At 38.2% G+C, this 24,803-nt stretch overlaps 6 protein-coding genes across 11 annotated transcripts; 4 read left to right on the top strand and 2 right to left on the bottom strand.

Moving 5' to 3' along the window:
* LOC137942474 (CDT1-like protein a, chloroplastic) lies at positions 1-3,553 on the bottom strand. 2 transcript variants are annotated; one of them, XM_068788133.1, is made up of 8 exons: positions 3,339-3,553; positions 2,490-2,847; positions 2,264-2,383; positions 1,955-2,180; positions 1,298-1,816; positions 1,012-1,213; positions 825-915; positions 1-439 (listed from the first exon to the last, which is right to left on the bottom strand). In XM_068788133.1, exons 2-8 carry the CDS (start codon positions 2,816-2,818, stop codon positions 382-384), a joined length of 1,545 nt encoding a protein of 514 aa, XP_068644234.1. In that variant the 5' UTR covers positions 2,819-2,847; positions 3,339-3,553; the 3' UTR covers positions 1-381. The 2 variants fall into 2 exon arrangements, with proteins under 2 accessions (XP_068644234.1, XP_068644235.1); XM_068788134.1 differs by lacking the exon at positions 1-439 and having other exon boundaries at positions 827-915; positions 1,012-1,060; positions 1,140-1,213.
* A 339-nt stretch (positions 3,554-3,892) lies between these two features.
* Positions 3,893-10,270, top strand: LOC137936411 (protein SUPPRESSOR OF K(+) TRANSPORT GROWTH DEFECT 1). 2 transcript variants are annotated; one of them, XM_068781063.1, is made up of 9 exons: positions 3,893-3,972; positions 4,437-4,971; positions 6,717-6,822; positions 7,099-7,297; positions 9,239-9,307; positions 9,381-9,455; positions 9,554-9,652; positions 9,768-9,923; positions 10,012-10,270. In XM_068781063.1, exons 2-9 carry the CDS (start codon positions 4,503-4,505, stop codon positions 10,135-10,137), a joined length of 1,299 nt encoding a protein of 432 aa, XP_068637164.1. In that variant the 5' UTR covers positions 3,893-3,972; positions 4,437-4,502; the 3' UTR covers positions 10,138-10,270. The 2 variants fall into 2 exon arrangements, with proteins under 2 accessions (XP_068637164.1, XP_068637171.1); XM_068781070.1 differs by lacking the exon at positions 3,893-3,972 and adding an exon at positions 4,007-4,361.
* A 1,680-nt stretch (positions 10,271-11,950) lies between these two features.
* LOC137942473 (small ribosomal subunit protein uS8z/uS8w) lies at positions 11,951-13,741 on the bottom strand. Of its 2 annotated transcripts, none has more exons than XM_068788131.1 (4): positions 13,656-13,741; positions 12,668-12,819; positions 12,420-12,580; positions 11,951-12,252 (listed from the first exon to the last, which is right to left on the bottom strand). In XM_068788131.1, exons 2-4 carry the CDS (start codon positions 12,798-12,800, stop codon positions 12,154-12,156), a joined length of 393 nt encoding a protein of 130 aa, XP_068644232.1. In that variant the 5' UTR covers positions 12,801-12,819; positions 13,656-13,741; the 3' UTR covers positions 11,951-12,153. The 2 variants fall into 2 exon arrangements, with proteins under 2 accessions (XP_068644232.1, XP_068644233.1); XM_068788132.1 differs by having other exon boundaries at positions 12,668-12,805; positions 13,656-13,718.
* Positions 13,742-15,156: 1,415 nt separating this feature from the next.
* On the top strand, positions 15,157-16,031 carry LOC137942540 (uncharacterized). Its single transcript, XM_068788235.1, has one exon. The coding sequence runs from the start codon at positions 15,225-15,227 to the stop codon at positions 15,816-15,818; it is 594 nt and encodes a 197-aa protein (XP_068644336.1). The 5' UTR covers positions 15,157-15,224; the 3' UTR covers positions 15,819-16,031.
* A 4,150-nt stretch (positions 16,032-20,181) lies between these two features.
* LOC137936390 (transcription factor bHLH110-like) lies at positions 20,182-23,032 on the top strand. 3 transcript variants are annotated; one of them, XM_068781029.1, is made up of 10 exons: positions 20,182-20,288; positions 20,747-20,907; positions 21,018-21,075; positions 21,214-21,329; positions 21,432-21,514; positions 21,685-21,879; positions 21,959-22,033; positions 22,156-22,221; positions 22,599-22,643; positions 22,763-23,032. In XM_068781029.1, exons 2-10 carry the CDS (start codon positions 20,748-20,750, stop codon positions 22,904-22,906), a joined length of 942 nt encoding a protein of 313 aa, XP_068637130.1. In that variant the 5' UTR covers positions 20,182-20,288; position 20,747; the 3' UTR covers positions 22,907-23,032. The 3 variants fall into 3 exon arrangements, with proteins under 3 accessions (XP_068637130.1, XP_068637139.1, XP_068637120.1); XM_068781038.1 differs by having other exon boundaries at positions 21,429-21,514; positions 21,712-21,879; XM_068781019.1 differs by having other exon boundaries at positions 21,429-21,514.
* A 351-nt stretch (positions 23,033-23,383) lies between these two features.
* On the top strand, positions 23,384-24,084 carry LOC137936402 (histone H2B-like). Its single transcript, XM_068781051.1, has one exon. The coding sequence runs from the start codon at positions 23,479-23,481 to the stop codon at positions 23,956-23,958; it is 480 nt and encodes a 159-aa protein (XP_068637152.1). The 5' UTR covers positions 23,384-23,478; the 3' UTR covers positions 23,959-24,084.
* The last annotated feature ends 719 nt before the right edge of the window (positions 24,085-24,803 follow it).

Raw genomic sequence — 24,803 nt, 5'->3', positions numbered from 1 at the left:
GGTTGTAAATAGCCAGAATTTATCAAAGCATAAGTAGCATAATATATTTTCTTCATCTTGTTTATTGAAGCAGTTAAGCCTGGAAATCAGATGTAACTGATTCTTGGAAAAGCCCTTGTAAATGGGCAGTGTTCAATGAAAAACACATCACAACCAATTTAAAAAGAGGCTGTGTCCTCCGAAGGTGAACAAGTAGAAGTCAGAGATTTGCACTTGGTCGGTTAGCCTGCACTTCAGAGCTTCAGAAGCGTTTAGGATGTTCTTGTTCGGCTATGCCTCTTCCAGCGAAAACCGATCCATGACAGTCGGGTGCAACGAACAGAAAGTATTTCTGACAGAACTGTTGTGTGGAACGAGCTGGCAAACTACCCAATGCTTCTCTCAAACAGCTTGTCTAAGCTTTGCACGTACGAAATCTGGATCGGATGTTCTTTTGAGACTACAAAATCAGCCAACAAAGACATGAGCAAAACTATCAATCATAGACAGAAGGCATGTATTGGTAAATAACTAAGATGTAATCTACTAGCAAGGTTAATATCAACATGCAAAGGAGTGACACCTGCATCCCCTCCAGTGCTGATAGTGATGGAACCAGAAAAGTTTTGGAGAAAGGGGTGTAGGGGGTGGAAGCAGAATAAAATCTAGAAAGGAAGTTCCCACACCACCCCCCACGGCTCTACCACTGAGTGAAGAGGTGGAAGTTTTGATCCCATCTAATATTCTATGGGTTACAAATAAGGGTCTAACTACATTTTACTCAGAATTCTCAGAATAGATAGACACAACTAATTAGTTTCCTTTGTTCAGAAGAAACTACTCACCTGTAGAGAATATGTCCACCAAATGCGATCTTTTTACAGAGCCACTCTGGAATAAACTCTTCTAATAGCTCCAGCTGTTCTTCCACTACTCCTGCAATCATGTACAAACAAAAATAGTTACCCGACAAAAATAGATACCCATGCAACTGAGTAAATCGTGGGCCAAAAACCGCTTTTCAAAGATTACTTGTCTCTGTAATATCACAATTCTGCCAGAGTATCTTGTGCACAAGCTCCTGTTTTGTAACAGAAGAGTAGTTTATGTTCCGAAAAATAAGATGAATCATATTAAAGAGGTCTGTTAAGCAAGCAGACTTCGGATGGCACTCGTCTTTGTCATTTTGATCCAATTTATACTCCTCATTGACCTCTTCCCTGTCCTCCTCCACCTAAGGAAATTAAAAAAATTTACGTTTTCGAATGACATAAGTTAACGAAACAGTAGTTGAAAAAACTTGAGAGGCTTAGACTACCTGTTTCTTTGTTGTCTCACCAACAGTAGAGCCTGGAGCTTTCTCAGCTTCAGACAGTGAAAACTGGAGGGACCTCTTAGTTGCTGCATGACTAGAAGTACCGTTTGAAACATGAGAAGTGCCATATGGCAAGGGAACTGGCCTTTTGGGAGTCTTCTGCAATGGTGTGTCGACCAAAGGAATGACGACTAGTTTTGAAGGGGTTGTACCAGAAAAACTGTAATCAGAAGACTGAGTGGGTGAACAGAGCAGTTCCATGGAGGAATTTTCAGTGGTTAAAATGGTTGAAGAAACTTCTCTCCTTGGAGGGCTTCTTGCATTAGTTTTGGGGACCATATACTTTTGCGAAAAATGCTTATGGAAAGATGGAGATAGAAGAGAAGAATTTATTATAGATTCTGATCCACTAGTTGGTTGAGGTATTTCTTTGTAAGATTCCAAGGGCAATATTTCAGCCTCCATACTAGCACTACTTTGGTTAAAAGGCTCTGGTAGCAATGCTTCTGGGATGTCACCATCCTGCTCTTGAAATAAAATTGCACTTGCATAAGATATCTATGATGAGGGTGGTTCAGTCATGCAGGAAAAGAATGCCAATGACGTCAAAAAGATACTATGCAATTGCTGGTCATCCAGCAGTTGCTTTCAGTTAGTTACCTCTGGGTGTGACTTAAAGAAATCTAAGAGCCTTGAGCGGAAAGTCTGGCACAAAGCCAGAGATACAGATTGGTCTGGCTGAGCATTCACAGCATCTGGCAACAGAGTAACCTTCATATCTGGCTTCATAATCAGGGTGATTTCATCATGCTTGAGGGTGTTCTCAATTTTAATGGCTTCAGGAAAGATGTACTTTATCTGCGCAAGATGGCTGTATAAGAACTTCCTGCTCGAACAAGAACTGCTTTAGTCTTTTAAGCATAAATACTAACCAAGCATAACATAAATTAGCAGAGAACATTTAAGTGCCTTTTGGTAAGTATCTCCACTTGAATGCTGATGTTGTGAAAAGTAGCCAACTTTTTCTGTAAACCAAGCAACCTTACAGAAGTGTCCAATCGATCAAAGAACTCAGCTAGAATCTTGTAACTGGTATTGGAGAAGAGATGCCTGTTGTTAATGCCTACTTGCATCTGACAATGATGCATAACGTGAGCAAGAAATAAAAGTCATAGTTCATATTGAAGGGACTCACTTGTCAGGCAGCTCATTTACTTCAGCTATTGCATTTATTTTCATAGAGTCATCTACTTTTGATTCATTACCAACATCTGCATTCTGGAAAAGTTCAGGAATTTGTTTCACAGTCCTAGAGGGCAGCATAACTCCCTTTTGCCTTATCCTTGATGGTTGAACAACAGGAGGAGGCGTAGGTGATCCAAATTGATGATATTCTTTTTTCTTCTGACCGTCAATCTCATTTCCAAGCTGTTTGAGACTTGATTCCTCTGTTGCATGAGGAACAAATACATGCTCGAAACCTAGAGTCTCCTGTTTGCTTTCGTTGGGTGTTTCCTGCTCCATGGTTTGTGTTACTGCAAATAACAATTGGACTGTTCCAAAAAACAAGGAAGAAGCATAAGACTTTCAAATAATCAGAGCAAAGATACAAAAATCCAAAACATGTACATTATAAAGAGAAGGATGATATTATATTTGCAATCAGCTTTCAGCAGTGTCAGCGACAGGCGGAGATAGCATAGCTTAATTTTGGATTCTGAAGTTTCCATAGAGACAATGGAGGTCATTTTGGCTAAGCAGAAGAACCCAAAAATAGATACAATGCAGACCATTTCAGCTAAGCAGAAGAAACCCAAAAGACTGAAGTTTCATCTCCTGATACGCTTCCACTTATTCTGGACTCCAAGGTCAATCTTTTTTTAGACAGTCGTTTTTGTTCACATACTTCATCTACCACATTGCTCATCAGTCATCACATCGAAAAATGTTGAAAACAGAAAGCCAAGCCGCAGTAATTAAGATGGAGAAAAAATGGAGAAACACATTCAGGATCGAAATTCCATTATAGATAGAAAATTGAAACCTGCAATTTCACTGATAGGGTTTAACCAGAATAACAGAAGAGAGGATCCTGCTTTCCGATCCACCAGTGAGCCCTTCAATTTAAAAAGCACGATCGTTTAAGAGCAACGTCCCTAAAAACAAAGACAAATTCAAGAGGGTTTTGGAAGATCAGCGTCTGGAGCTAGTGAATTGCTGCAAGAAAAAGCAGAACGCAGAACGAGGGAACGAGGGAACGAGGGATCCTTAAAAACGTTTGTTCTAATGCACAGAAAGAACATTCACTTACGATTTAATTTACTGAATCGCCCACCAAAGACGTTGGAAAGCAAAGGCCAAAGAATAGCTGAAGTGAGCCCAGTAAACAATCAACGGCCTAGATGTGCAGTTCTCTCTCGATCGAAGAATTCGATAATCGACGGTTAGATTTTTCTGTCTTACCAATTCTACTTTTGAAATTTATATTCTGACAGTAATGCGACCAGCTTCATCCTAGCGGTCGATCTGAAGGTGGGCCCAGCTCGGCTGCGGTCGATACTTTCTTCTGTAATACTTAATCGACGAAACTGGAAGCCTGATAGGTCTTTGATAACTTTCTTTTTCCTCGCTTCAGGGTCCGATCGATCGAGTGCTCAGGAAAAGTCATTCAATTCCAGGTCTGTGCTGTCTAATTATTCGTTTTGCCCAGCTCTTCGTTTATGATTGCAGTAGTTGAAATATAGATCGGGTCGGTTCGAGCTTTAGGAAAATTGGAAGTGTTTTCTCTTGATTTTTTAGGTTGTGCTGAATAAAGGATAAATTTGGGTTTGTTACGGTCACTTTTTTGTTTCTTTATGCGTTTCGTCTTGCATGTATTTGATTGTTGAAAGTAGAGAAAGGTCTGTTTGTTGTATCGTCACTGAGGGCTTGAAAGACGCAGCTTTCTTTGATCTTTTTCCGTTTTGGAATTTTGTTGGATATCCTCTGGTTTAAATGGTGATCCGATGTATTGATTGGGGAAGGAACGGAAAGGAAATATGTTTGAACCGTTTCACCGCTGGGAGAGGTATGGTAGTCGAAATATTGAAAAAAATAAAATTATCTGAGTCCTAATTTGGAGCTTCTTGTCTTTTTTTTGCAGGAAGCACTGTAATTTTCTACAATTTATAGAGGTGATGTATTGAATGCTACTCATTGGAACTGAAAAATGTACAGTAACTTCAAGGAGCAGGCTATTGATTATGTGAGACAGGCGGTTCAAGAAGATAATGCTGGAAACTATCAGAAGGCCTTTGGTCTGTATATGAAAGCGCTAGAGTACTTTAAGACCCATTTGAAATATGAAAAGAACCCCAAAATCAGAGATGCAATAACCCAAAAATTTACTGAGTATCTACGTCGAGCGGAGGAGATCCGAGCTGTCCTTGATGAAGGTGGTCCTGGGCCTACTTCTAATGGGGATGCAGCAGTGGCCACAAGACCGAAGAGCAAATCTAAAGACGGGGATGGAGATGGGGAGGATCCTGAACAGTCAAAACTTAGGGCTGGTCTCAACTCTGCCATAATAAGGGAAAAACCAAATGTCAAGTGGAATGATGTTGCGGGGCTTGAGAGTGCCAAGCAGGCATTGCAAGAAGCTGTTATTTTACCTGTCAAATTTCCACAGTTCTTTACTGGTTTGTTTACTTATGCTCAAGCATACTTTTCCTTTATAACTCTTTTCATTTCAAAGTTATATTTTCTCCCTTATTTTCTACAGTAATGGTGCAAACTGTTGTGTCCTATGATTAACCTGATCACAAGTAATCAAACATAATAGTTTTTTTTTTTTTTTATTCTTATACATCCTCTTTATTTACAAATAAAAGGCAAAATAATCCTATTTTCATTCTCAAAAAAAAAAAAAAATCATGCTTCCCTTTGAATATGTTGTACTTGCACAAATTCTTTTGAATAAACCTATGGGTTCTATCTGCTTTATGTTGCCCCCAAATGGGCATTCAATTAAATAAACTCTCTTCAGTGAAAAGGATGAGTTTCTGGTTTCCTTTTTTTTTTATTTCTTTATAATGTACATCATGAAGTAGCTTGGCTCTTTAGCTCATGGTCACATGGGGGTTTCAAGTTTGAGGTTTTGAGTTCAACTCTCACTAAGAGGGCTTAAGGGGGTTGTGTGCATGTATAACCAATATTCACAAAAGACAATGTACATCATGAAGACCTGGTGATGGTAGTTTTTTGAAGAAGAAAAACTTAAAACAGGAGATGAAATTGAAAACCAGGTTTTTTTCTTCTAGGTATCCGAAAATAATTATTTTTGTTGTGGTTATTCAGACTTGAAACTGGTTTGTGAGAGAAGTCTCTTGACGTCAGTTTTTTTGAGAAAGGCTCTTCAGCCTTCATTCATAGGACAGAGAAAACTTACCAAACAACATAACTTTATCAATGTAGAGTTTGAAACATGAACTGGAAGAGGAATAAGTGCACATGAGCTGAGGCACTATGCTTACCACTAATCCTGAACTCAGTATGATCAATATAACACGCCTTCTTCAAACATCATATGCTGGCAATTATTTGAATTTTTTTATAGAGATGAAAGTGGTGGCAAGGCTATGCTTGGCCTCATTTTACTGTACCTACTTGAAGCCAACCACTCCTTATCATCTAAAGAAAACGGAAAGATACATTTTTTTTTTTTGAAATGATGCTGATTTTTATTAAAACAAAAGCTCAAAAGAGAAAATTACAAAGGAGGGAAGCCTTCCCAAACAATGAGAGATTGTTGTGAAGTTCTGAATTTTGCCAATTTATCAGCCAAAGAGTTGGTTGATTTAGGAATGAGATTCCAATTACAATTAATAGAAGATACAATATCAGCAATACTATCAGTGATGTGCCAGTGCCAACTGTATTATTGTCTTTGAAAATCTAGAGCTTTAGCTAGTGCAGCCATGACTCATGAGCTTTGGGGTTTTCTTAAGCAAATTTCTTGGGAATTCTTTTCTATAGCAGAATAGGCACGAACACTTTCTACTCTGTAGACCAAGCACTCAGGTCATTACTACCTCTTGGTTATATTCTCTCATAAATCCTACTTGACTGAGATAATGCCAATAATCACTCGTCAAAGTGAGGCCTGACTGATTACTCATGAGTGGAAACATGACTTATTTCTGATGCAAATGAAGCAAGTCAGTTTACAGCCCAATGCCTCACAACCTCTCCTTCTGTAGGACTTAGGAACATTGGCCATTGAATAATGAAAAGACCTTAATAAGCATGATGGTATTTAATTTTATGTGAATCAACTTACTACTCTCCTACTGCCTCTGTCTTTTCAATTTTTAAGAACCCAGAGTATAACCACTTATTTGTTGTTATTTTGTTGAATCAGTAAGTTCATACTTGTTTTTTGTAGGCAACCGAAAGCCATGGAGAGCCTTCCTTTTGTATGGTCCACCTGGTACAGGAAAGTCATACTTAGCCAAGGCCGTTGCAACAGAAGCAGATTCTACATTTTTTAGGTAACCTTTTCGTATGAGTGAAGATGTATGTTTGGAATTATCAAGCGGAGGGCTTGTTTACTTAATTCACTAGGAGCTTTACAAATCTTGCCCTTATTAGAGTAAAACAGTCAACATTGCTTGAGATAAGCTTTGTGATAAAACCATATCTTTAGTAGAATATTTTGGCTTGATAATCATGTTAATCTTGAGCACCTTTCCTTGATCTTGAATTCTGGCGTATTAGTTAAGCTGCATCTTATCTTCAGTTATGATTACAATTACTTCTGTTTATAGTGTTTCTTCATCAGACTTGGTATCAAAGTGGATGGGTGAAAGTGAGAAGCTTGTTTCGAACCTTTTCGAAATGGCCCGTGAAAGTGCCCCTTCCATCATCTTTATTGATGAGATAGATTCTTTATGTGGGCAGCGGGGAGAAGGCAATGAGAGTGAAGCTTCTCGACGGATCAAAACGGAACTCCTTGTACAGATGCAGGTATGATGACAATGGCTCTGGCTGATTATAGTTAATTTTAGTGTTTTTACGAAAATAAAATCTATATTCTTTTGTATTTTCACTAGATCTATATTCTTTTATATTTTTACTAGTTTGTCCTGGAATATTCTTATAAATGTGATGGTCAGTCTCACTATAGGTCCAAAGTTTCTGTATTCCTTGGAGGTTATTTGCATGGACATGATGTTGCTAATCAGATGTATGGGGATGTGCTGTTTGACTAAGTTTTAATTCCATTACTATTCAAGAAAACTTTAACCCGATTAGAGTAACTGTCTTAGTAGCCTTCACAACATAGTTTATATATCTCATTACTTCTTTATACTTTAACATACATGCATTTGCCCCTGATGCCCTAAAAATAGTAGTGCAGTGCTGTTGTGATGATTATGAAAACTATGCCTAGAAAGAGTTTCGCCTTGTAAATGCATGAAGAATCTCTGTTTTTTCGTGTTGGCTAGTGGAGTATCAAATGAACTTGTATTGAAAAAAAGGAACGGACTAATTTTTGGTGGAAATGACTTTCAGCAAATATGTAAGTGAATGCTATACATAAATATTGTGTTTTCTCCAGTTGGGCAATTAGCTATTTTGACATTTTTGACCTTTCCAATCTTTTAACATTTTGAAAGGTAATTTTTTTTCTTTTAATGGAAATTTGAAAGATATCTCAATTCCATTTTGGTGTGGTTTAGAGGTCTTTAATTTTTAACCATATATGTTATCCACATGCCTCATACAGTTACCATTTTACTCTCTTTAAGATAAAATTAGAGAGACTTGATGTTACCATTTTACCCTTTTTTCTCAGCCATTCAACTGGGAGCTTAGCTTCTGTATATTGGTGGGTAGTTTTGATGTTAGTAATTTTCTGACAGAAAGACCGATATTTTATATCCTCCTATATACGTAAATTTCATACTGTAAAAAATTTTAAACTAGTAAAATGATATTACTGTCTGAGTTTATTCTCATACCACAATGAAGTGAGTTACCCAAATTTTAGTTTAGCTCTGGTTTGAATCTTTCATGAGCATTAAGATTTGATCTGCTCTCTCCTGTGCACAAAATTATCACTAGACATTTGGCTACATGTTATAATTTTTTTCTTGTCTTTTGAAACAACATGCAGAGGTGCACCATATTGAATTGTCTTTTTCTTTCCCACAAAATTTATTATGGGTCTCTGTTGTGAATTGGATTGATTTGAAGTTTATATGCAGCATGGTGGTTTTGAGATTTTATGTATAGAGTTTTATTTTCATTATGCTAAGATTTTCTACTTTTATGCTATAGAAGCATGCATTTGTGTGCTTATGGCGTGGTAGTTGTTGATATCTGCATTATGAAAGTACAGAATTGAAGTTACAAATGCTTACTCGCCACTACAAGTTACTGACTTCCTAGTGTACTCTGTAGTGTGGTTGGTTGTGGGCTATGAAAAGTATCATTACATTCTTCTGACTTTCCAAATGGATGAGGAGTAACTATTCTTCCTAGCTTGATAATTGATGAGTCTTTTGACTGAAACCACCATGACTTATGAGAATGCTCAAAGTTTTTATTTGCACAATGATGGGATGTTATTGTAGTTGATAAAATAAAAAGCAGTTTAGGTTCTCAATCTGTTTCTTGTGTTCTGTGTGGATGTAAAGTAAAATTTTCTTATTTTATTAGTGTTACTTCTTTCTATGAGCTCCCATTCTATATGGATAGAAATTGTTTTCTATTCAGGACTAATAAAAATAGCCATTAATATCCTGTTTCATGCTTTCATGTCATATCTATTTTTACTTTTATATTTCAAAGCTTTAATGGAACAAGCATCGTTGTTGTATGATAACCATCTTGCAGAAGTGATCTCGTATTTATATCCATGTAGACTGCAGTTTTAGATCTGATTGTTCCTTTTGATCTCAGGGTGTGGGGAAAGGTGACCAGAAGGTCCTTGTTCTAGCTGCAACAAATACTCCCTATGCTCTTGACCAGGTTGATATTTTGACTCCAAAGTTTTTAGTTATAGCAAGCCTGTCTCATGAACTGAAAGTATGTTGATCTGTAGGCTATTCGTCGAAGGTTTGATAAGCGAATCTACATTCCACTCCCTGATTTAAAAGCAAGACAACACATGTTTAAGGTATCCAATGTTCTTCATATTTGACTGTAAAATTCGGTTTTGCACGAAAGGTTTTGACTTTTACAATGATGGATCAAGTTTTTTTCATTTTTGAGCAGGTTCATTTGGGTGATACTCCTAACAACTTGACTGAAAGTGATTTTGAGCAGTTAGGTCGCAAAACTGAAGGTTTTTCGGGTTCTGATGTCTCTGTTTGTGTATGTTGCAGCATCTATGCAGTAGACTTTTAACACATTTTTCAGTATTATCTGTACCACGTTTTGGCAGGTGGATTGAGTGAGATTGGATTTTTAAACCCTCTCCTGTCTACAGGTTAAGGACGTTCTTTTCGAACCAGTTCGGAAAACTCAAGATGCTATGTTCTTTGTTAAGAACTCCAGTGACATGTGGGTTCCATGTGGACCCAAACACCCGGGAGCAGTTCAGACCAGTATGCAAGAACTTGCTGCTGATGGCCATGCTTCAAAGGTTGTCTCTCTTTCTCCCTCTCCCATAATCTCCTTTTCCTCTGTTCTACTGGCTAACAGAAGACGTTGTTGTCCAACTGTGTGGACAGATACTTCCACCACCAATATCAAGAGCTGATTTTGATAAGGTTCTATCAAGGCAGAGGCCAACAGTTAGTAAATCAGACCTTGAAGTTCAGGAAAGATTTACAAAGGAGTTTGGTGAGGAGGGCTAACGATTTATGTGCAGAGCATGTCTTCCATATTCACCAACACTGGGAGTATAGCTATTCGTACTTTGGGGGGGAATTGATACAGAGACTGTAATTGTATTTATGTTATTTGGCTTAATGAAATATGTTCCTGTTAGTCTTTGGTACGCTACCAAATGGGAACTTCTTGCTATTAAAAATTGAGGTAGTCACGTTTGAAGCTGCTAAAATAGCTGAGATGAGGTGCACGTCCTGAAGTAGCTGTCCGACTCTGACGTCTCAGTCTGGAGCAAAGATGTCAGGGTACTCTTTCTGGGCTTGGCTATTAAACACAGCTATTTGCTTAGTAAAAGGAAGAAACCATGGTTTCATGGCAGCTTTTCCATCTCAACCGGTCCTCCCTCTCCTGTGTGTCACCATGTAACAAAATCATTCTGATTGATCTTATGGATGAAAAATTTTCATTGGCTAATGAGTTTCATTTACGAGACCAATCAAAGGCTGAGATCATATAGACGTCTCCTAAGGGCGCTGGTACCACATTTCGTGCCAGAAATCCAACTTAAATGTGGGCAAAATTCACAGGTCAAAGTCACCAAGTCAGAGATTTAACCAATTGGTAAGAAACACCATGCACAATGCACAGTGGTGACTTAGGGGAAATGGGCCCCACGAATTAGGAGAGAGAGAGAGAGAGAGCAGACAGCAAAGAACAGTAATTAGCAACTGTATCGTTCCTATCCAAACACGGAAACTTCTTTTTGTGCTCCAAATCAAGAGTTAGCATGAAAATAAAGCTGTGTCTAAATCTCTTCCTTTCGTCTCAATTTCTCCAGAGCCAGCGTCAACCCCTTTAGAAGAGAAACACCCACGAAGCCTCACAAGTTCAGCTCATCTTCGTCTTTCTACCCTCTCGGTCGCTCATGCGGTTCTACTGATCTCTTCTTTCTTCTCCACTTGCTCTTAGCCATAATCTTCCGTCGGCACCTTCAGAAACGAAAACTATGGACAACCTGCTTGAACTCATCGAAGAGCGACTGGTGGCCCTGTTCAGCGGCGGCGGCGGCCGAGACTTCCTTACTCCTTGGATCAAGACGAACTATTTCTGCCGCGCCCACGAAGAAGACGTCGAGGAGGTGTCTTTGTTCAAGTTCCAGCACGTCCGTCGAAGAGATCGCTCTGAATTCTTGACCCACAAACTTGACTCCGTTGACGTTGACTGGCTGACCAACCAAGAACGCGAGCAAGGATGCAGTATTGTCGCTCCATATCAACAAAATCATGCCGTTTCTTTCGTCTGATCTCGACTCCGCAAGTAGATTTTCTTTTTGCAGAGGCTCCCGAGTTGTGGGGAGGCTTCAGAAGATGTAATGCTTGTTGTATATTACAGGTGGAATTTTATCGTTATCTCATACATCCTGCATCAAATATAAAATAACGTATTTGAAGAAGAAAAGAGATGGTAAGGTGAATTAAAATATGGATCTTCGCTGTTTTCCAGCTTAATAGTCATCTTGATCCAACTCGAACGTGCCTCAAGAGTTCGAAAAATATCATGATCTGCAACCTGGTGTTTTCTTACACATAAATTTTCTTGAATCATCAACAAAAAAGAAAGCTTTTCTTTATATAATTTCAGTAGGTGTTTAAACAAAGATTGGGAGGAGTTTGTGTTTTCACTATCACATATGGTTAGGAATTGAAAAACTCAATTGGTTTTATTAATGGATCGCTTATACATTAATTAATGAAAATCCTCTAAATTACAATTAAATAGTTCCAGGCGTTAACAGCAGCAACTTCATGAAATGTGAGCAAAAAGGAAACAATAGGTATATCAACAGCAAAAGCAGAAGCCATTCTGAATTTTGATTGCCTTAAATAAATATTTGACCGCTAACACTTGGATATAAAGCGGTGACCATTCTACTGATAAATCCAACTCGAAAAAAAACAAACCTCAACAAAAATTTCAAAACACAACAGTCTTTCTCCCAGTGAAACTCAAAACTCTCCAAACATAATCTTCAGCAACTATTTTCAGTAAAAGAAACCTAGCACTTTACCACCAACATTCTTCCTTCTGGCCTCTTCATGATCCATAATCCCAGCAGAAGTTGTCAAGACAATGTAACCAAACTGCAAGAATCAACAAGCAGTCAATACTTTTTTTTTTCTCCCAAAAGGTGATGATGAATAGGCTCCAATACATGGCAAGTCCCATTGCTCACATCGATTACAACATTTAGAATTACAATGCACAGGCTATTTTAATGAAGAACAACCCTCTTCCGCACATCACTAACCTGTCTAGATGGGAGCAACCTTGCTGTCCAAGACTCGATCTCCTTGACACCAACATCAAAACGAGGACTAATAACACCACACTTGTTCAACCTCCCATTCAGTTCTACCACAATTTTACCAGCTCTGTGATCATCAACCCACTCAAATTCCCCAATGTAACCTGTCAAATAGAGCAAATTGGGAGTGAATACACTAGTAATGGCACAGACACCAGGGAGGAAAATAACAAGGACCAGTAGGAGCTAACCATGCTTCTGCATAACAAGAAGGAACTTAATGATCACTTTAGAAGAAGGCCTGATCATCACTTGACGTTTTCCCCTCTTCTCGGCATTATACATGCTTTTAAGAGCATCATTCAACACACTGACCCTCACCATTCTGGCTAAAACCACAAATCTGAAATCATTTCAATGACCATGTTCCAATGAGCTCAAACACCTTGAAAGATTTTCTCCAATATTTATGACAGGCAGAGATGAAAATGGTTCAACCCACACATAATAAGGATAACAGATTCAGAAAGAAATTGACACCCTTTTGGAAGAGGAATCCCATGTGCTCTCCAATCAAGCTTCTTATCGTAAACTATTCACTACATCTTTGAAAGTAAGAAATCATCTTAAAACTTGAATATATTTTTTAGTACTGATTATCCTAATATGATAAATTTGGCCAAGCAACTGAAATTTCATGTTTTCCTTAGTTTCTCTTTCTTCAAAACGGTATACTGTCTAACAAAATTTCACTTCAAAACCTAAAGATTACACTTTTTAATTAAACTAAACCGATTTATTGCGGACTGCGTGACAGTTAGATGAGAACTAACAACATGAGGAGAAGAAATGGCCATTTTTTTCCTGACTGTTTCAAATATGATCGAGGGTAAGATCAGAAAACTGGTTTCATCTAAAAAAACTCTTCGCTTGTGAGATAAAGATGCAAAACAATCATTAGATGAGTCAACAGAAAATTTATAAATTTCAACAGCTAATCTGTTTACAAATCCTACTTCATTACTTAGTTGAACGAGTACATCGGTGGTAGCGATTCAATGTTTTAAAATGCCAAAGTCATAAACAAAACTGCCATTTTTTTCAACCATCCTCGAGGGGACGAAGGAGAAAGACAAGATATTCAGCATTTGAACAAGGAGGCAAGCAAAAATAACAAAAGAATTTACAACAAGTATCTCATCTATACTTCAAAGCAAGAACAACAAACCGAAACCATACCTCAAAAGGGTTTGAAGGTACCGCCCACAGCCAGATGGTCGAAGAGTTTCTAGGAGAAGAGAGCTTAGGGTTTCTCCGTAAGCTTAAATAGCCTAAACCTTTACTGCCTCAGGGAACCGCCGGACATTTTCAGCCTAAAAAAGGATCGAAATTACAAACTAGCCCCACTTGCCCTCATTACTCGTGGCACGCGTGTCACAGCAATTCTCTGAACCGGGTGTTTTAGACGGTTTTTCGAGCGTCTAGATTCTGGAGACCTAACCGAGAATCTGAACCGTTTATTAACAATCCCACTAATAACTTTTCTAAAAAGATGTTTTAATAAAACAGGAGAAATTATAAAATTTAGGGGAGCATGTCCCTTACGACCAGCGATGGTAGGGTATCTCCCTGCCTGGCAAGCACATCTACCTCCGAATTTGCAAATCTCAGAATGTGAGTCCAAATACAAAAAAAATTGAGATAATTTCTAAAATTTCCCTAAAAGTATCTCAATGTCTCCACGGACAATCCGACTAATAACTAATATGTGAAAAACTGACCGCTTTAGAGGCATAGTTTAATCAATTATTAAAAAATTGGTGCATATAAACTCATATGTACTTAGGTTTATACTCTTTTTTTTATATACAAACATATATACATTTTCCCATTAAACTGAATTATAAATTACAAGGGATAAACCTCTTAGATTAATAAACATATTTTAAACAATAGAAGTTCTTTAGAGGTGTCGATTTTATCGATTTTTCATTCGTCATTTATTAAATAGAATTAAAATATAACAAAAAAATTACCTAATTACCGAATTATCTTTATTAAATGGATTGAAAAGGGATCAGGTTTATATTTGCGATTTTGATTTCCCTATTACGCAATTATATATAAGACTAGTTTATTAAAATTTTATGTCTGTAATAAAAAAGAGAAGGAAGAAGAAAAAGGGAGAAGAGGAAAGAGAGACGTCGAGTAGAGCACGTGGTGGGGATAAAAAGAGTAGGAAAATTAGTGTTATGGACATATTTAAACCCTCCCCCTTAATCTTTATTTATAGACGTAATTATTTAATCAATTATTTTTTATTTCATTTAGTAAATAAATGAAAGTTTGTAAAGGATTTTTTTATACTAAATACATTGTGACAAAATGTAAAATATTATATGAAATTATATTTATTGTTAATTTTTATATTATAAAAGAAATTATAGAAAATTAATTTGTAATATTTTCAGTAATTAAGTTGTAAATGCGTTACATCCATTGAAATTATGTGACGTATAATGTATATATTAATTTGAAATTTTTAGAAATTATTGCACTCTCTAATTACATGAATACCCTTCCAAGAGACGTGAACTGTAAAGAGTATGCAAAAATTTAGGGTTTCATCCGACGGTTACATCTGCTCCATTGTCCTTCTGGCTCCTCTCTACAGACGCCTTGAACGGCCTTAATTTAACGGAGGAAAAAAAACCTCCCAAACCCCTTCCGCGAGTTCGTGTTATATATGCTCGCGCTCATCCCGTCAAACGAAGTTAGGGAAAAAAAGAATCCGAAAAGCAGACTGCGATGAGCTCCTCCAACAATAATTTCGATAATCTCCTTCTCCAGAGTCTAGGTCGATTGCAGCTTCGTCCCCCTTATCTCGACACAAACTCTTTCCTTTCACAGACCCTAGACGACCTCCTTGACGAAGAACACTCCCTCTCAAGCGAAGACAACACGGAGCAATCCAGCCTCGCGAAGGAGGAGGCCAAGCTTGAAAGGGAAATCCGTCGTATAATTGCCTCCGGGAAGACGGATACACTCAAAGCAAATTCAGGTCAAGCCGTTTCCATTGGCGACCATCATGTATGTATTGGTTGCCACGAAGAGGCGGCGTCAGATTATAGGGTATGGGAGTGGCACGGGCACATAATGCTGTTTGATGACGAAAATGGTTATACTCCCGAGTACATATACGGTAACTACTTCGAGAGGGTGCAGAAGAAGTCTGCCTCTGCGGTTGAGGAGAAGGTTGATAAAGATGAGGACAAGGATGATGAAGACGAAGACAAGGAGAGTAAAGGTGGGACTCAGGGGCTGAGAGAGCTAATTGGAAACGGCGGTGTAACTAACAATCGTATTCTGCAGCGGAATGTGAACGTGGGGTCATCTCGGTGATTTCGTTTCTTCTTTTTCTTGTAATTTTTCATTAAAGATATAGAAGGGATAAACAGGGATATGATCATGTTGGGTTTATCTGAAATATGGTTCTGCGAGGGTTGATGTTTTCGTGGTGAAGATGCCGGTGTCACAATAAAATTTTAGTGTCAAGTTTTTGTGACAATACTTTCCTTCCATGAATGGAATATTTGTGCTAAAGTGTTAAACTAACTTCCTGTAGTAGTAGATGGTATAACGAAATGTGAGTTTGTCCTGAATAGCTGTCGTCTTATGTTGAAAAGAGTTTTGAGAGTTTCCTTCTACACAGTTTGCAACTTTTCTAGTTCTGATGCCAATTTTTGCAGCTCGATGAGGCTGATATAAATGCTAGTACAGTGACTGAAGCGTATTTAGTTATGAAAAAGTGTTTCTCTCACTGAAATTTCTGCAGTTGTTCATCGTTCATTTGCTCCTTGTTGAGATTGTGGGTGGTGATGTTTTAGATGTTCCTTCTATATTTATTTTGGTGGGTTTGGCATTCTGTAACTCAGTGATTATAGTCGTTGTGCTGATTGTTTGTGTACGGCATCTAATCAATAACAGATGATGAAAGAACGCTGATGCTTTAGAAAACTTCTTCACAGATCAGGAGTTGCTTGACACACAAAGCCGATGTGCTTTTCAATCAATTTTATAGGACTCATAGTTTTGTTTTCTCTTTGTAATTTTACTTTATTTCACATTTCTTCTTTGCTTCATCGTTCTATATGTGATTGTTGTAGTTGCATCCTTTGTGATCTTCTTAATGAAGTTTTTATCAATGTTTCACGGTAAGTTGGCTAAGGCCATTCTTATGGCAATTATAGAATCTCTTTCATTGTACACATACTCAAATTGGACAAAATGAGGATGCGGCTGGGGTGAACCTATTTTTGTAGAGCTGGTTGTTTTCTAAATAATGTGATTTTCGTTATATTTTAGGGGAAATATGACATGAATCATTGAGGTTTGAAGTCTATGGATCGCATTTATGAAATGCATCAGATATCACCGAAGCAGTTCTGCTGTGTCGTAAACCCTGTACTTATCTAATATTTCTACAATGCATTTAATTTTCTCATATTTCCTTTTCTATACTCTCATTTCATCATATCTTTTTTTTTTGCTCTGAATTGTCTGCTGTGGCTTCCTGCTTTAGTTTTCAGGTTCTTTTGTTTCTCATTTTGTTCTCATCTTCTATTGTGGGAAAGCGTAGAGACAGTGTTTCCTTAATGTGATTTAATTTTCTCACTTTATTTTCAATACCTCATTTCATCAGAACTTGTTGTTTGGCTCTGGATTGTCTGCACTTCTAACTTAAGTTTTTAGGTTCTTCTGTGTTTCATGTTCTTTCCATCTTCCATTGTGAGAAGTGTAGAGTGCACAAATGGACAGTTTGCTTTCTTGTAAGAGATGCAATGTTCACAGCATGAATTGCAATGGTAGAGTAGAAATTGCTTATTTCTGTGTGGGGTACTATTTTTCCCTTTAGTTTGAAGAACAATTTTTTCTTCTGTCAATGACATTCTATAGAAGAAGCTGGTGGATGATTTCTTTTCCATTTTTTTTGAGGATTGGCTTTACTCATAAAACAAATGGAAAAGGAAAATCCAGAAATCTGGAATGTACGGAGAAGAAAGGAAAGCAAATTATGCAGCTGATGCTGATCAGAGAACACAACCTTGGATGACAGATGGGATGATATTGTGCTTCTTGATGATCCTGTGGCAATGCTTTTCAGATGTAAGTAGATTTAAGAATGAGCCTTGCATACCCATCTGTTGGAGTTAAAGACAACCATCCTTGGTTATTAATGGGGTTATAGCAGTGGTCTGCAGATAATTTGCTCCTTATAGGGGGAATTATTTCTTTTTCGTAATTAATAGAATATAGTATAGAGTGACATGCCCTTGAAGATCTTGTATTTTTCTCTTGTCGGGATAACGCATAAGAATCTGTCTTTATTGATGGGAAGCTGTAGTATTTGGAAAGAGCTACTGAGCAGATTTTCTGAGGTAAAACTGTGTTGGCATGAGTTGTCTTCCGAGAAATCAGAGGAGGAAACCATCATGGTTATCCTCCGAGAGATTATAGGAAGAAATCTTGTAAATTTATGTATAGTCATAGATAGGCTTCTCTGTATATATATTTAAGGATCCAGTGTAAATGAGTGAGATGAGATATACGAAAGAAATTTTTTCTCAGGTGAAAGTTATCAAACTGATTGTTACTTCCAGTTCCAGTTGCAACACAATGGAGCAGGTAATTAATGTCTGTTGTAATGGATAAGAAACATAGCTTTTTTTTGTATTTCCATCTATTCCCACTTGTTGTGTCTATACCTGTTGAAGTATTATCGTTTTTGTGTGCTAATAGTTATAAGTATACTGCTGTCTGTGATTGTTGTTTTCTCTTTCTAAATCTTCTATAGCAAAATTGGGAATTTAAGTCTCCTTATGTTATTTGTTGTTGTTTTTACGCCAAAGAAACTTGCTGCAAGGAAAAAAACGAAGATGGCTGAAGTCCAGTAATCCATAACCGTGTTCATCATTTTCTGCTCTTCCAAATCGCCAGAAGGAAATCTAGTATCTTTCTGAATAGTGGGAATTGGTAGCTTTTGAGGTTGTGGGTTCCGGAGAGAAGTCTTTTCTGTGATATTCGTAGGTATTCATTTTTTTATGAGAAAACATGCATTCTTTGTCTTCTTTGGGCCATCGTAGGAAGTTTTAATACGTTGTCATGCTTATATTAATAGAAGACACAGGGCGGCACGCTTTCCTCCTCTTCATCTTCTCCAATCTTCATTAAAGCTCTAAACAGAAGAAACAATCCCTTTGTCGCTCTCTGCAATTTCCGTTTTGTACCTAATTGAGCTGATACGATTCAACAAATCGCCAGTCCCTTACGGCACTCAACCGGACCGACCAGAACGAAGGTCAAGATGCTTGGATGAACAATGGCGGAGTACAAAAACCGTACGTTGATAGTAATAGAAATTAGCAGGTTCAGGACGCCGTCCCCGTTTAAATCAAACGGCCTGCACTGGGGTGGTTGAGTATCTATTGCTTTACCGGAATTAAGCAAAAATTATCCAGCAAAGGCGCTTCTTAACGTGAGATCTCGGATGAGCATTATTTAATTTGCATAATTAGTGTGGTTAGTATCAGATTAGTACACTTGTTAATCCTCTGTCGCAAACTCATTTAAGTAAGCTTTTCTGTTTCTTCTGGTTTCGTGTGTAGGGACAAAAGCTAACAGCTTTTGACCTTGGCTTTCAAACTAGAGTCAACTGTTTTAATATCAAAATTTATTAATTTCATAATTATGAATATATAATTAAGGTGTTATTGATGTAATTAATTTATGTTTCTTGTTTTACTTTAAGGGTATAATTGTAATATTATATACGTATGAAAAAAATAAAATAAATAAAAATTTGACTATTATTATTCTGAAAAAATAATTAATGAAATGGAGAATTTGATCATTATATTTTTTTATTAATTATTTTTTAAAATAATAATGGTAAAATTCTAATTTTTTTAGGGTTTCAAGAATCCTATTTTATTAGTTTTTTTCTATTATCTGAAAACCAATTTTAATTTATAAATAAAATAAAATAAAAAAACGAAATTGTGACAATCTGATCACCTTGGCAAGGAGTTGACTTGCTTTGTGGGACCATTGTGTGGGGCCATGGAGACGCCAATTATCTTTGCAAAAAAAGACCAGTCAAATGACAGGATGAAACCTTAGATGTAAGCCAGATGCCAGCAGGCCTTGTAGAGCAGTTCTGGTGGGGCCGGGAGTTGAAAATGATTCCGATTTTCAACTGAAATAATAATTATGGACGAAACTGAAATCCAGGAGTCAACGAGGGTGAGACGACAGGCAAAGAGGCGAAGACTGCATGCAAGACAACGCAATAAAAACAGGCGGAGAAGACGAAGGGAAGAAGCAAAACCGCCATTTTTTTTTTTTAACCCTTCTGCAAGTCAAAGAGCTCGAATAACCTCAGAGAGGGATCGAAACAGAGGAAATAAAGAGAGTGAGAGAGTTTGAAAGGGAAATCGAACAGAAGGCTTCCAAGAAAAGGCCGCTATTGCTGTATATAAAGCCCCCATCGTCCTTTTCCGTCTCCAGGACCTCCCTTTTTGCTTCATATTCAATGCCCGGCAACCACAAGGTTCCCCCATAAGGAAAAAGAGCCGTTGAATCACCCCAGAGTTGGGAATCCTACAAACCTTGATTTTCAGAGCTTGCTTCTTCCGGACATTTTCTCATTTCTGACACTTTAATACAGACGATGCTTCAGGAGATTTTCGTACCCTTATTGTTTTTGGTCTCTGGGTATTAAGGAGAGGACGAGGTCGAGCTCCCGTTCGTTCATTCTTTTCGTTTGTGGAGAGGTTTGAACTCTGGAAGAACAGAGCTTTATCGAGTTTTCAGGTAAAAATAATGTCAGGGTAACTTGGGTTTTTCTGCCGTTATTGCAAAGGCAGTTTCGGAAGAAGAGACTGAGAGATACTGAACTAGTAGTCTTTGGTTCGTTCGTGCTTTTCTTCAAAATTTGATTAAATTTGATTAAATTTGATGAGCTTTTAATGGAAAATGTCATTCTTTTCTTCCTACTATTTTCTTCATTGCATGACAAGATGAGTTCAACTAGCTAGATTTTTATTAGCTTTTATCCAGGGAAATTCAATTCGTTTCCTTCCATTTTTTCTCCTGATTCTCTCTCCAAATGAGGTAGTCGTCTTCGAATTTTTTTCTGTTTTTTCCCCTCTAATTCATGTATGGTTAACTAAGAGAAACAGTATATTTCGATAATCCAGAGTGAAGAAGATGATGAGTTCCTCCTGATGCAGGCGTTATTAGCTTCTGACGAGATCTTTGTTTATTTCTAGCATGCTAGATATCTTCAACTCGGAAACGGATTTCCCGTCAATTTTGCGAACATCTCCAGATCGAAATCTCTGCAGTGCTTCTGATCTGTGGCAGGAGTTTCAGCTTCCAGGGATGAGAAACTCATTTTTCCCACCATTTTCATCGTCCTTTTTCAGCTCAGGTTGGAGTTTTGTTCACTGATTATCCAGTCATTTCAAATTTTAGCGGCAGATTTTGATTAATACCTTCGCTATCGCTTTAACTGAAAACGTTCAATTGATAACTTTGCAGGAAATGAGGAAGCTCACATGGCGATTTCTGACATTCCAAACAACCTGCAGGAGAGATCGTATGTTATTGAATTATTCATGGCGGACTGATTACTAATTTATTGCGATTTTATTTATTTTTTCAATCTGCAACTGGGAAAACTTGAAAGAATGATAAAGAATCTCACTTTGACCTCTTATATTTCTCATCCGTGCAGAAATACCTATGGCAGCGGGTTTTTCATTGATTCTCAGGTCTCCAACCATCTCCATCTTGGAAGCTTCTGTCCTCTCCCAACCGTCAACACTTCTGAAGGGCTCGTTTTTCTCCCAGGTTCAAAATAAACATGAAGAAGGAAAGATTTTGGTCTTCAACTTTTGGATCATTTTTCATTTTTCTCTTACTTGGAACTGGCTATGAAATTCCCTGTAGAAGGAGATGGGTTGAAGACGAGTTCCGGCCAGTACGAGAACACTGTCCATTCAAGACTTGTTCCCAGAGTTTGTGCTCACGATGAAGTAAGCTTTTCCCCATTAAAGAAACTAGAAAAAATCGAGGCTTTATCCGATAAATACGTTACGTTCTCTGTTCCTGTTCCATCTGTCTCTTTCGGAAGTCAAATCCCGTTTCTTGTAACTCTTTTTCCTCGTTCCATTTCATCCACGACAATCTCTGCAACTCCTCACAGTTACTTCCATCAATTTATAATCATCAGCGTGCTAAGGCCATGGAAAGCACCGGCAAACGAACAATTAGAAGCGATTCGGCAAACTACGAGGAGACGATGATGACTGCATGCAAGAAAAAGAAGGCCGCCTCTTCAATAGAGGAGCATCAACGACCAATGGAGTCATCATCCTCATCACACATTCAACCCATGAAAGTACGTAAGCTACTCTGTGAATGGGTCTCGAAATCGTCGTTTCTACTGCTGCTTTCTGATGCTTGATGCTTCCTCGCAGGCGCCATTGAGACGGAATCACAAGCTCGGAGACAGAGTAACTGCTCTTCAGCAGTTGGTTTCTCCATTCGGAAAGGTTAGAGAAAGGCTATACATCTTTAGAAACAGATATTGAACTGGGACCAGCTGATCTCAACATGTTCTGCAAGAGTTTATCTGTTTTGGGTTTCGAGAACTGAAGCTTTGAATTCTTTGCAGACTGACACTGCTTCAGTTCTTCAAGAGGCTACTGTTTACATCAAGCTTCTTCAAGAACAGATTCAGGTATTTCTGTATAAATGGAATGCTCTCACCTCTCTTTCACTTGAAAAAATTAAAAACACTTTACAGAGAAGGCAAGTCGGCAAGTGGCAATGGTTTGACTTGAGGCTCAATTCTCATCTACTAGGGTCCCCCCCTAAACAGAATCTTTCCTATGATAGAAAAAGCCATTGAAAGACTGATTAAAAGCTTGGATTCCTCCATGCAATATAATATTGTTCATGGCTATTGACCAGTCCAAGTATTACATGTCAAATTTCGTTTGAATCTCACTAGTAGAATACAATATTTTAAAGAATATCTGTTGTTCTCGCTTGAGAAGATTGAGAGAAAAAAGACAAGAAGATTTACTGATTTTTGTCAACATTCACTATCTGCAGGTTTTGAGTAACCCTTACTTCAGGTTTACTTCCCATTCTTCACAGGTAAATTGTTTCGATTTGCTTCCTCGTTTTTTATCCGATTCTTACCGGAGGAGGAGAAGATAGATTATACAGTACATTTTAAAATAAACTAGTTTTCTTTTTCTTTTATTAATTCGCAGGGTACCGGAGGAGGAGAAGATAGATATGACCTCCGTAGCAGAGGGCTTTGTCTGGTTCCAGTCTCATCCACTTTGAATCTTGCCAAGGAAGCCGGCAGCATCAACCCATGCCCATCTGGGAGAAATGTAATATCTCGATTCTGAAATCTGATACCATTTACCCAGAAAGAAAGAACGCTAAGATGACTACACTCTGTCATTTAATTGAACGCCTATTGATAGTGAATAAATAGCTATAAATATATGTCAGCTGTGGCGGATTAGGTATTATCTTCTTGCTTTTATTGCGTTCTATATCAGGGCCAAGATCCATCCTGTCTTTTTTTTTTTTTTATTGGGAAAACAATCGACGGCCACGATTAGCTGATTCAAGCAGCGCGTGACTGTAATTATCGCAAAATAAAGTCCATTCTGGTACCATAAAATAAGCGGGAATCATAAGCGGGAATCCAAATCCCCGGTTCAGATCGGAGAAACCCAAATTCCATCCGTCCATCAATCACGTCAATTGATTCTTTAATCGAACCGCCAAACGGCTCTCCACATCATCAATCCGCGTCAAAACCTTTTAGCGAATCTCTTTCATTTCCTTTTTATCTATAAAAAACAACTTCCACTACTCTTTCCTTCATCGTCGTATACCTCTCTCGTCTCTTCTTCGGACAACCGACTCTCCACTAAAGTCCCCGTATCCAGTTCCACCCTTCCCTGTCTCCATGGCGCCCAGGGCCGAGAAGAAGCCCGCCGAGAAGAAGCCCGCGGCCGAGAAGCCGGCGGAGGAGAAGAAGTCTGCCGTAGCTGAAAAAACCCCCGCGGAGAAGAAGCCCAAGGCTGAGAAGCGCCTTCCCAAAGAAGGGTCCCTTGCCAAAGAGGGGTCTGCTGCCGGCGACAAGAAGAGGAAGAAGCGTACGAAGAAGAGCACCGAGACGTACAAGATCTACATCTTCAAGGTCTTGAAGCAGGTTCACCCTGATATCGGAATCTCCAGCAAGGCCATGGGGATCATGAACAGCTTTATTAATGACATCTTCGAGAAGTTGGCACAGGAGGCGTCCCGTCTTGCCCGGTACAACAAGAAGCCTACCATAACTTCTAGGGAGATTCAGACATCTGTCAGATTGGTTTTACCCGGAGAATTGGCGAAACATGCCGTGTCGGAAGGGACCAAGGCTGTCACCAAATTTACGAGTTCTTGAAGGAGAGGGAGTTGAAGTTGTATCACTAATTTCAAATACTTTCTTTCTCTTCGTTATTGGGGTCCAATTCTGCTGTGTAAATTTCCAAAAAAATTCATTGTCTTATGAAAACTGAGTTTGCAGTAACCCTTTATGCTTATTACCTTTCTGTTAATTCGACCGAGTTCTTTGAAGTTCGATGGCAATTGCTTCTCTTGAGTAGTTTCGTAATTCCTTGTTTGTTTTTAATGAAAAATACCTACAAAGAGAGATTGTGCCAGCCACTGTGAAGAGACGTTAAGAGAACAGGGAAAAACAATCTCCCGAGGGGTATGATTAATAGCTATTAACTAATTTATTGACCAGCGACCAGCGATAGGGAAGAGAACTCACCAGTATGGTGAAAATGGGTCGGTCACGGAGAAAACTACCTAAAAATGTGAATGAATGAACATTACCAAAGTATTCGTTTACTGATTTTACACCGGCACTAAGTTTACTTTCACTGATGTGTATACACTACCCATCAATTTTGGGTGAGTAAGAGTGAATTCGAATTGACTGCTTTTCAAAAAATTAAAAGAACAGGCGTCGAAGGCCATAGCGGCCGCGGGTAGCCACTTTTAATCTCAGACTTGATTTTAACTTCCCTTCCTTTTCGAAGAAGCCCTTTTTATTCAAATGTAAATCAAATTATGGGTCTTCTTTGGTCTCTGATTGAATGGGATTTGCGTAAGCTTGACTGAGTTATCTTTCGCTAAACAGTTCATCCCTGTTAATTTTCCTCAAGCGAGAATTTCAGTTCTGCGTATCAAACCTATTGGTGTTTGATGTAACTGTTAAAATAAACTACAAATGCAAAAAGA

Source organism: Aristolochia californica, unplaced genomic scaffold, assembly GCF_029961685.1.
Source record: "Aristolochia californica isolate CCGP_79_NKW_82.1479 unplaced genomic scaffold, dmAriCali1.0.hap1 SCAF_10, whole genome shotgun sequence".
Taxonomy (NCBI): Eukaryota; Viridiplantae; Streptophyta; class Magnoliopsida; order Piperales; family Aristolochiaceae; genus Aristolochia; species Aristolochia californica.
Note: the sequence above shows the minus strand (reverse complement) of the source record. Positions and strands in the feature narration are given on the sequence as shown.

Coding starts and splice junctions, on each gene's coding strand:
- LOC137936390 (XM_068781019.1), top strand. CDS start 20,748: ATGCTAGATATCTTCAACTCGGAAACGGATTTCCCGTCAATTTTGCGA. Junction 21,076..21,213: donor AACAACCTGCAGGAGAGATC/GTATGTTATTGA, acceptor TCATCCGTGCAG/AAATACCTATGGCAGCGGGT. Junction 21,330..21,428: donor AGGGCTCGTTTTTCTCCCAG/GTTCAAAATAAA, acceptor AATTCCCTGTAG/AAGGAGATGGGTTGAAGACG.
- LOC137936411 (XM_068781063.1), top strand. CDS start 4,503: ATGTACAGTAACTTCAAGGAGCAGGCTATTGATTATGTGAGACAGGCG. Junction 4,972..6,716: donor ATTTCCACAGTTCTTTACTG/GTTTGTTTACTT, acceptor TGTTTTTTGTAG/GCAACCGAAAGCCATGGAGA. Junction 7,298..9,238: donor AACTCCTTGTACAGATGCAG/GTATGATGACAA, acceptor TTTTGATCTCAG/GGTGTGGGGAAAGGTGACCA.
- LOC137942474 (XM_068788133.1), bottom strand. CDS start 2,818: ATGGAGCAGGAAACACCCAACGAAAGCAAACAGGAGACTCTAGGTTTC. Junction 1,214..1,297: donor GTGAGACAACAAAGAAACAG/GTAGTCTAAGCC, acceptor TAATTTCCTTAG/GTGGAGGAGGACAGGGAAGA. Junction 916..1,011: donor TTGTGATATTACAGAGACAA/GTAATCTTTGAA, acceptor ACATGATTGCAG/GAGTAGTGGAAGAACAGCTG.
- LOC137942473 (XM_068788131.1), bottom strand. CDS start 12,800: ATGGTGAGGGTCAGTGTGTTGAATGATGCTCTTAAAAGCATGTATAAT. Junction 12,581..12,667: donor TCTTGTTATGCAGAAGCATG/GTTAGCTCCTAC, acceptor TCTATTTGACAG/GTTACATTGGGGAATTTGAG. Junction 12,253..12,419: donor GGTTGCTCCCATCTAGACAG/GTTAGTGATGTG, acceptor TGATTCTTGCAG/TTTGGTTACATTGTCTTGAC.
- LOC137936402 (XM_068781051.1), top strand. CDS start 23,479: ATGGCGCCCAGGGCCGAGAAGAAGCCCGCCGAGAAGAAGCCCGCGGCC.
- LOC137942540 (XM_068788235.1), top strand. CDS start 15,225: ATGAGCTCCTCCAACAATAATTTCGATAATCTCCTTCTCCAGAGTCTA.